The sequence below is a fragment of the Pteropus alecto genome, unplaced genomic scaffold (genome assembly GCF_000325575.1).
Source record: "Pteropus alecto unplaced genomic scaffold, ASM32557v1 scaffold11, whole genome shotgun sequence".
In the NCBI taxonomy this organism is placed as follows: Eukaryota; Metazoa; Chordata; class Mammalia; order Chiroptera; family Pteropodidae; genus Pteropus; species Pteropus alecto.
Window position 1 is genome coordinate 1,057,577 of NW_006431956.1, and position 10,053 is coordinate 1,067,629.

Below are 10,053 nucleotides of genomic sequence, written 5' to 3' on the forward strand. Positions count from 1 at the left end.
GAGAAACATGTGGATAAAAGAATCACGTTTCTGACAACCGCAGGCACCAAACTGTGGCTGTTGTTTTGAGTAGCACCCATCTTAGATGGACTAGGGAGTAGGGAGGAAAATTCACAAAGTTCTTTGGGTGGATCCTGAAGACAAGGCAAGTGCTTTCAGGCACATAGTAGGTGCACAATAAGTATCCGAATGATTTTTCTGATTGGAGGGCAGAAATATGGCTGATGAGTAACAGACCGAGTGCCTTTCTGATCTCTTCCTGCGGTGATTTAGAAGGAAGCACAGGAGTGTGGCTTTAAAGAGAGAGTTAGAATTGTTTTCATTCAGGCTGCCTTTAGGATAAACGTTAGCTCACTGACATCAGCAAAGACCCTTTTTCCAAACGCGGTCACATTCGCAGGTTCCCAGTGGACGTCCCTTGCGAGGGGCTGCCATTCAAACGCTGCACAGTGCCTTTGTTTATTGGTTCATTTCCCCAGGAGCTCTTTCGAGCACTTACATACCGAGGAGGAACCGTGGGGAGCGTAAAGTCAAACTGGACAGAGATCCTGCCCCCAGGGGCTTGCAGCCTACTAAGGGAGGCAATGCACACCCTTCTGTAGCTTGATAGGAAAGGCTGAGTGTCCCTCGAAGCACAGAGACGTGACGGGAACTTGGAGAGACGAGACACACGGAGCAGAGGGAGATGACACCCCATGGCGGGCCTGTCAGCTGAACTGGATCTTGAGGGACAGAAAGACATTGAACACGAGGAAATGGGCCATTCTAGGCAGAAAAGCTAGCATCGGGGAGACCCAGCAGGGGGAAACGATGGTGGGCGTGTTCTGGCAGAGCCAAGCAGTTCGGGCGGACTGGGGCACCGGAGGGCGAAAGGCAGGCATGGGAGGTGAAGGTGGAGGGGTGGTCGGGGCCCCGGGCGGGCCGTCCTCAATGGGTTTTAGCCAGTGACGGTCACATAGGGTTTTCAACATGGGTGTGATGGGATAACACTTTGATCGGCGAAAGCAGTATTTTTATATTTCATAAAGAATAAGGATTATTTTAAGCTAACGACATTTAAGATTCAACAGATGCACAAAGAGGCTGCCTCGGAATGTTTCTTGTCTGACTAAAAGCAAAACCTCTGAGAAATGAGCCGCCATGATTTCCTCCTTTGGGGCAGGTCTGAGCCTGAGGAAGCCACGTCCTGCAAATCTTGTCTGGGGGAGCTTTACGGCTCTGGGAAAGACCGCCTGTACCTGTACGGACAAACGTTGTGACAAACTTTCTTATCTCCTCTTTGTACTCCTGAAACCCCACTTGTCTTTCCTAAAGAAACCTATTTGTTCTTCCCATAGGATCCTTTTCTCTTCCTTCTGTTCTTCATGCTAAGTTAGGTATTTCAGCCCCGAGCTCTAACCACTCCTTGCCAAGTGCTCCCCCGTGAATGTGCGTTGCCTATATGAATGAAAGCATGCTTCTCTCGCTAATCTGTCTTTCGTCAGTTTAATTTGCAGGCCCCCAGGCACTTAAGCGTGTATATGAAAAGTTATTCCTACCCTAAAGTTTATACGTCCTGTATATAACGTAGAATGGAGAGGGAGACTTCAGATGGGGAGATTGATCCAGACATATTAGCAGGAAAGAGTAGAGACGAGGATGTATTTTGGAGAGACTGCAGAAGCAGAATCATGATGATTTTGTTTAAAAAAAAAAAAAATGAGAGAGGGGATAGTCAACCAGTCCCCGGTGACTCAGGTTCCAAGCCTGGGTGACTGGCCTGTGACGGTGCCAGTAACAGAACTAGAAAGCACACGAGACATCAAGATCATAAGAAGGTGGTTAATGGAGCCTGTGGCAGAGAGGTTAGACTTGCGGATGGGAGATGAGCCACACCGAGGTGGCCTCGAAGACAGGTGGAGGGAGACCACGAAGAGAAAATAAAGGTCGGGGGGAGGGGGCCTTGGAAGCGATTTGGAGGGGAAGGAGGAAGGAGGGGCCAGCCAGCGGGGTGGTCAGAGGTGGGGGGAGTGGAAGGGGAAGGTGCTGTGCGGAGCATCTGGGGGCCCGAGATCAAGTTGAAGATCTTTCCCGGGGTAAAGAGCTGCAGAAAGCGGGGAAGACGGGGCCGGCAAGGAGGCAGCCCGTTAGCGGGGCGGCGGAGGAGAGAGGCCGGAGGGCGGAGCGGGGTTGGGGCGTTGAGAGGTAGGGGCGCACGCACACACCACTCCTTCAAGAACTCTAGCGGCTAAGGAAGGGGGAACAGAATACCGAGGACTCAGGGTTAACTGAGTTTCTCACCCGTTTTGGGAGTTTTAATGATTCCCCCAAATTTGGAACATCGACTGAACGCCAGCTACTTTTTGACGATAACCATGTCAGAACCAAGTCGTTGGGGGACGAGCAGGGAATTAAACTGTGAAAAGGCATCTTTCTTTTATTCCACATTCACATATCCACCGCTTCATCGTTAAGTCACAGCAACTGATCAAAATACACACACGGCACAGATACTCCAACCTAGCACGGACGGCTAGAATTCTCACTAGATGAGGTGTAGGTAGCATGCATGGCTCTTTATCTTGAGTGACGCCTACAGAGACTAATGAGCCATCGAATCATCAGCGATGGTGTATCGAGGGGCTGGTTTTCTTTTCTCTTAGAGGAATTACGCACTTTATTTCTGTTCTCGTTATCACGTGGGGGGATGGCAGTGAGTGACCGCCACCGGTCCTGGAATCGACTGGAAACGGGTGGATGGGAAGGCTTTTTCCGGCAGGAGAGCCTCGATTTTGTCTTTTTGGACTCTAAATTCACTGGCTATGTGGACAACTAACCAGAGTCGGGAGACTCTCCCACTTGCCACTTCCCTCCGTCCCGTGCATCTCCGGCCGGTCGGAATGAACGGTTTTGTACATCCCCAGTTACAAGCTACGTTTATTGTGACTCATTCCCATGAAAACCGATTCGGGGCTTTCCCTGCCCCGTTCCAGGCGTGCACAGGATAAACAGGGTTAGTGGTCGTTCGTCCACGGCATCCGCCGCTGCTCCCGCCACGTGCTGCTCCAGTCTCGAGATGTTTGTCCTCACCGTGCTCCTTGAGTCCTCAGGTATCCCACGGCTCGGCCGTCGGTGCCCAGCTGCAGAGCCATCACTCAGAGCAGAGCCCGGCGTTCAGGGCCTTCACAGTGCGGGGGACCATCTGCCAGGTAAATAACTGTGACGAGTGATGACCCCACTTCGAGAGCGGCCGTGGAGGTGACGGCGGAGAAGCCAAAGGCGCTGCCGTGGGCGACGCCGAGCTGGCGTCTGCCGCGGCCTCAGCCTTCCGCGTCGAGTGTCTCCGTCCTTTTCCAAGCTGCCGCCGCCGCCCGGGAGTCCCTCCGTCCCGGCTCCCAGAGAGACGGCAGGCCCCCGCGTGCGTGCGTGCGGAGAGGCGGCTCAGGACAGCAGCCTCTCCACCCCGGGGTTGACGAAGGAGAAGCTCTTGAACAAGTTCTGGTCCATGCTGTTGATGAGCCTGCGGTCGGTGGAGGACAGCCGCGGCCGCTCGCTCAGGAACTCCTTGTCGAAGTTGCTGCAGTCACAGGGCGATTTCTGGGCCAGAGTTTGGGGCGGGGGAGGGGAAGAAAGAGGGAAGAGGATCAGCCACCGGACCGTCTTTACGTCTGCGGTTACCCTGACTGTACTCCGGGCGGCACGCGAAACCGAGCGCTCACGGAGGGTGGCGGGCGGCTCTTAGCGAACCTCTGGGTCATCGGTTTATCGGTTTATTCACGAGAAGGCACCCCGTCGTGTGCATTCAAACAGGACCCCAAGCGTCCCGCTAACAGATCACGCGACGCGGGACTGGCACCTTCGGAAAGGCGGCGAGCCCTGGCCTGACCTCGGCCCTTCCAGCCTCCAGGGACAGGGGACAGTGCTGGGGGCAGAGGGGCGGGGTTCTGGGGATGGCCCGTTCCTGCCTTTACATCAGCGCCCCTCGCTGCCCCCGGGCCCCCTGCCCCCGTCCCGTGTACTGTTAAAACCTTGGCGCGCCTGCCGCAGACGGCACAGCCGGGGACCAGCTCGCCTCGTCCATTCGGTGCCCGCGACAGAAAAGGAGAGAGCGTGAAAACAGACGCGCATCCCGAACGCCGTTCAGCGTGGCGTCCAGCTCAGCTCCCCAGCCGGATTCATGGGATCGTAGTGGAGAGTCGGGCCCTTCCCGCCCTCCCGGGGACGAGGCGGGGGTGGCCGGTGCGCGGGGCCCCGGCGGCTTCTTACCACTTTAGGCCTGAACGGAGGGTCGATCTCCTTTCTCTCCAGCTCTTCCCAGTTGATCTCGCGGAACAGGGGGTGCTGGCGGATGTCCCCCCTCACTCCCAGCCTGTTCTCGGGCTCCCTCACGAAGAGCTGAGAAGGAGCAGAGAGGGGACAGTGACTTCTCCGGGGACGGGCCAGTTAGCCTCAGAGGGAGTCGCGTTTCTTAGCGCCTGAGCCGCGAGTCACGTGACTCTGACTCCATGATGACAAAGGCCCGGTGCGTTTCTAGCCCTGTTTTCCCATGTCGCCCAGCAGAGTGTCCACGCGGGTCAGGTCGGTGGCCGCCCTGCCCCGGACACGCCGCCTGGCCGTTCCCGGCCCTGGGCTCCGGCCCCCTCGCTCTTGGCCCTCATGGTGCTGGCTTTCAGGTGGTCCGGACCTGGCTCAGAACCGGCTTTGCCCTGTGTTTTCAACGGGACTGTCTGAGGTGCATCCCCACCTGGCACGTGAGAGAAGTGTCCCCCTCTCAGAGCGGTGCTGAGGGCCCCATGGAACAACACCACAGACACACACGTGCCCCAACGCCCGGTCGTGAAACCCAACAGCACGAGTGACTGGTTTGTTTGCCGTGTGGCCAACTGCTCATTCATTGAGTCTGGTTTCTTGCAAAGCTGCCTTCTGGGGCTTCTGGCCTTGCCACAGGGAAGGGTCACTTGGGGTCCATGGTGAGCCACCCCTGACCCTGCCCCGCCAGCCCGCTGGGCAGGGGTGACCGCGTTCGGGTCGGCTCTAGTCGTCTCCGGCCTGTTCCGTGGAGATTTTCCTGCCCGCACTGTGGCCCCTCCTGTGATTTTCCCCACGAGGTCGAGCGAACCTTGGCCAGGACAGGACACAGCCCTGGACGCTCCCCCGACCTAAACCACGCACGTCAGGGCGCTAAGGGGTCGGAGGGTCCAAACCGGAAACCCGGGGAAGCCGCCGGTCCCCTGGATGTCTGGGACAGTCACCCCGCTTCCTCACGCCAGCTAGAGGTTTGTGTATGGGGCTCAGCGCAGACACCCCCCTTCCCCTCCGCGAAGCTTTCTTGGATCACCTCGACTCCTTCGAAAGTCGGGGTCGCTGTCGCGTGGCCGATGAGAGTCAGGCCTCGTGTCCGTGGCTTAGCGAGATCGTCCCGATTTTCAGGGCAGACTCCCCGCCCCCGCCAACCTCCTCCTTTGACTTGGCTCCCACTCCGCTCATCCCTTCATTTTCGACGCTCACGGCTCACGCAAACCTGTTTCCTGCCTCTGCAACTCCGCGGAGATTGTTTTTGGTGGCCGCTGGCTTTTCCCCTTAGAGTTTGTCTTGTTTTTCAGCTCTTTGTTTTGAAATCGTCGCAGGGTCCCAGTCGGCTTGAGCTACCGCAACAGAACGCCACAGGCCGGTGGCTTAAACAACAGACATTGACTTCCCACAGTTCTGGGGGCCGGAAGCCCAAGACCAAGGTGCCGGCGTGGCCCGGTTCTGGCGAGGGCCTTCGGGCCGCCTTCCCGCCGTGGGATGACACGGCCTTGTCCTGCGTGTGTGCGTGGGCCGAGAGACCTTGCTCCCTCCGTCTGCGACGGGGCTGACCCTGTTACGGGGGCCTCGGCCTCACTGCTGCGTCTATACCCGATCGCCTCCCAGAGGCCGCCTGCCAGAGGCTGTTGGCATCACCTTGGGGGGTATGGCTTCAACCTGTGAGTTTTTTTGGGGGGGTCGCGGCATGTTAAAGCTGCACAGAGGGGTGCTATGTGCCTCTCGCCGGTTCCCCTCATGCTTCCGTCTTACAGAATCACAGCGTGACCTCGAACCCAGGAGGCCGGCGTTGGCCCAACGTGCGTGTCTTGTTCTGGGTCGTTCTACCACGCGGGGATCCGGGGAGCACGACGAGCGAGATGCAGAGCTGTCCCGTCGCCGCGGAGGCCTCCCCGGGGCCGTCCCTTCACGGTCAGTCCCCTGCCTCCACTCCCTCACCGCCCCCGCCCCGATGCTCAACTCCCTGCACCGTTGTCCTTTCAGGAACGTGGCACGCGTTGACCCCCAGCGTGCGAGCTTCTGCGATGGGCTTTTCTGGGTCAGCACGAGGCCCTGGAGGCCGAGCCAGGTGGTCCTGGATAGCGACAATAGCGCGTTGCTTTCTGTTGCCGAGCGCTATTCCTGCACGTGGCTTCCATCTTTTCTCCTCCGGCTGGAAGTCACCGTCCCCCGCTACCCAGTCTCTCTCGCCTTCGAGACGGTCGCCCGGCTCCTGCTCAGCTCGGCTCCGCTGGCGCCAGCCGCCCGTGGCCGTCTCCCCCTGCCGAGGACGTCCCAGGCGCCAGGGGAGCCGGGTGTGGGAACAGGCCGGAGCGGCACAGCTCTACGCACCGCCGGCCGCCGGCAGGTTGCAGAGGTGGCCACGGGGCCTGCGGACAGCCCCCCGGCTCTTCCCTCCCTTCCCTTCTCTGGGGCGCTTTGTTGGCCCGGGCCTCCAGCGCGTTCCCTCACGCTGTGTCTGCTCCAAACCCGTGCGCCGAAGCCCTGGCCCCACTTGGAGTCGGGACGTCGGTGGGCGAGACAGGGCCGTAAGCGTGGGCCCTGCTCCGCCAGGATTGGCGTCCTCGCGAGGCGACAGTGGACAGCTCTCTACACGCCCGGACACCAGCCCCGCTGGCCCTCGGCCTCGGCCTCGCCGCCTCCAGAGCTTTCTGTAGTCCCTGCTGCCCGGTCTGTGCGATTTGGTCACATGGCCAGAGCCGGCCCAGAACACACCTTCGGTTAAGTCCTTTGAAAGCCAGGTATCTGGCACGCGGCAGCCGCAGCCACGCCGGAGCTCAGCGTTATGCGGACGGCATGACCCGGCTCCCCGTTTTCCCTGTTATCTGTCTTTTAATTGGTTAATTTCGAAATCAGCTTTCATCTTATGTGTGTTTCCTTCTGTCATTTAAAGCCATCTGAACTGGTCGTTTGGGGAGCTTTCTAAGTTTATTGCTTAAGTCTGGGCCACAGACAGTGAAAGCTGAGTTGAGCGGGCTCAGAGTTTGAAACCCCAGCAGCCTTGGGCGGGGGGTCCTAGGGGGCTTCGGCAGCGCTTCGGGCGGGCGCGTCGCCCGTCGGGGAGAGCCTCAGAACAGCCCCCCCGTTCCACACCCCCGAGGCGCCCTCGGCTCCGTGAGCGAGGAAGGCGTGTCGCCTTCAGTCCTGACCCGGAGCTCCTCGTGGGGAGAGGCAGGCTGGCGAAAGCCACCGACAGCTTCTAACGTCCAAAGCTCTTACCCCGTCGTCCTTTTTAATGTAGGGAGAGCAAGGCTAAAAAGTGTTTCCCCCAATGGTTTTTTTAGCCAGCGGACATGAGACACCAGAAATCCAAACACCGATTTGTTTAAAAACCCGAGTGTGTGGTCTGCTTCCTTTAGATTCGCGAGGCTCCTGACCTCACGGGACGATCTCTGAGCCCGACGGTTGCTGGGACGGCCCGGTCAATGCCGGTGGTCGTTATCGTTACGTGTAATTAGCACGTGTGTCTCCAGGGCTTATTTGCAGCTTTTATAACTCGTCACACTCATACACCGTAGATGGTATTTCACATCCTCGAGAAAGGGGACCTGGGACACAGCCCGGAGCCCGGGTCCCTCGGATGGATGGCTTCCGGGTGTCCTCGTCCGGGCGTCGGTCCACCTGGGAGCTCCTGCTTCGGGGCTCGTGGTTCCCAGCGCCCAGCCCACGTCTGGCGCGCTCTGCCGTGACTCTCCGTTGGTCCTGGCTGTCCCCTCCGGGCCTGACTCCTGCTCCGGTGGTGAATTCTGGAGACTGCTACCCGCTCAGGGTTTCAGGGTGGAACATGTGCCAGTACTTCCAGGGGACACAGGCGGGGGATGTGGCGGGGCCGCCGGCCTCAGAGACTGCCCAGCAGGCGGCGGGTGGGGCTGGCCCCGGGAACGCGCTCAACGGCCAGTGTCCCGAGGGCTCTGGCTGGAAATGGCCCCAGTGATAAGGGTTTCGACAGCCCTCCTGGGGGCCTTGGCCGCCAGCCACGTGCCCTCCGTGCCCTCCCTGGTGTGACCAGGTGTGCTCTGAAACAGATCCTTGGGACTCGTTTAATTTAGTTTTAATTTCTCGATGCACATGGTATTTTATGATGCAGAAGTGACGAGCAGTGTCTTTTACCTCAGAGTGAGCAGAAAAGTCGTGCATCCTGTCCAAATTTTCCACCGGGGGCAGGAGAATAGATTTAATAGGGACCATGGGGAAACCAAGACAGTTCCTGTCCCGTGGACTAGTTACCTCTCAGTGTGAGGGCCCCCAGGAGCCACGGCGCTGGTGCCCAGCGTTCCTGTGTGAACGGCGCACGGGGGCTTGTGTGAGACTCATGCTGCTGTCCACGTCCGTCCCGTTGGCGCCCCGGGTAAGACAGGTTGCGAGCATCCCATCCTAATTAGGCTCGACACAATGTCGCTCACTCCCCCTTGTGTGAGTCGCAGACTGGAAGGCTGGTCAGAGGACCTCGCAGGGGTCCGGCGAAGTCTCCCGGCCTCATTTCTTACCTTCACCAGAAGATCTTTGGCCTCCTTCTCGAGCCACCGTGGGTAGAAGGGATTGTCCATGCGGATGGAGTGGAACAGCTCCTCCTCGTCTTGCCCATGGAAAGGCGACTGGCCGACCAGCATCTCGTAGAGGAGAACGCCGAAGGACCACCAGTCCACGGAGTGGTTGTACTTCTGGCCCAGCAGGATCTGTGAGCGCACGGGGCAGAGACGCAGTTAACGGAGCGAGGCTGGTATCGGGGCGCAAACCCCTGCGTGGGCCCCGGGGGCCGTGCGGTGAGAGCGTGTGCGGTTCTAACAGAGACCGCACCGAAAACGGGATCTTTGGGGAAGCTAACGATCGGCCGGCAAGGGGTGGGCAACGCCAAAACTGAGCAGACAGCTTCGGGTTTCAACTTCGACTTTTTCTCTGGCCTCAGGTGTAACCACTGAGCTGTGATGTGGGGAGGGGGTGGTGGGTGCAGATCTGAGGGGGCTGGTGCACCCCCGGGCTCTCCGGGGTCCCAAAGTGTTGTCTAAACCGGAGCCATGTGTTCTACTTCTAAAGTCACTGCAGTCGGTCAAGCACCCGGAGAGGGCGTCTGACCGAGTCCGTCCCTTAAAGCTGCTGCTGGTGGTTGTACACGAAGGAGTCACACCCAGGCAGCGGAAAGTGGCCTTTCAGCAACTTCCTTGTTTAATGTTGGAAGACAGAAGGGAGGGTGCATGTCACTCTGCTTGACGCTTGTCACCCCGTCAAACCATGCCGCAACCTTCTCGGAAACGGCCCATCTGAAGGGGTCCACCAGCGGGTGGATGGATTGACGAAGCAGCCTATACACATAGCAGGTGTTATTCAGCCTTAAAAAAGAAAGAAATCCTGACATGTGATGCAGCACGGGTGAACCTCGAGGACACTGTGCCGAGTGACATAAGCCAGACACAACAAGAGTATGCCTTAGGATTCCGCTTAGATGAGGTACCTCGAGCCGTCGCCTTCGCAGGCACAAGGCGGAACGCTGGTCCCCAGGGGCCAGGGGAGACAGGGGTTCTCGTTTAGTGGGTATGGTTTCAGCTGTTCGAGAGGAAGCAGCCCTGGAGATCAGTTGCACAGCAATGGGACTATGCTTAGCACAACTGAATTGTGCTCTTAAAAGTGGGTAAGATGGTGTATTTTATGGTCTGTATACTTCACCACAATTAAAATCAGTGCGCAGTAGGTGCATAATGACAATTTGCTGAGTGAGGAAGAGGTGAGCCTTGTCTTTCACGCCAGCTGCCGCGGGGTGGGCGGGGGCCCGCG

General features: G+C 58.6%; 1 protein-coding gene across 1 annotated transcript in view; it reads right to left on the bottom strand.

The window, feature by feature from the left end:
- Positions 1 to 2,420: 2,420 nt before the first annotated feature.
- PRKCQ (protein kinase C theta) overlaps positions 2,421 to 10,053 on the bottom strand; it is a 58,309-nt gene continuing 50,676 nt past the window's right edge. Inside the window, exons 15-17 of the mRNA XM_006907037.2 lie at positions 8,772 to 8,960; positions 4,246 to 4,374; positions 2,421 to 3,576 (exon numbers count right to left, since the gene is read on the bottom strand). Coding sequence (XP_006907099.1) covers positions 3,421 to 3,576; positions 4,246 to 4,374; positions 8,772 to 8,960 — 474 coding nt within the window. The 3' untranslated portion in view covers positions 2,421 to 3,420. The remainder of the gene's footprint in view (positions 3,577 to 4,245; positions 4,375 to 8,771; positions 8,961 to 10,053) is intronic.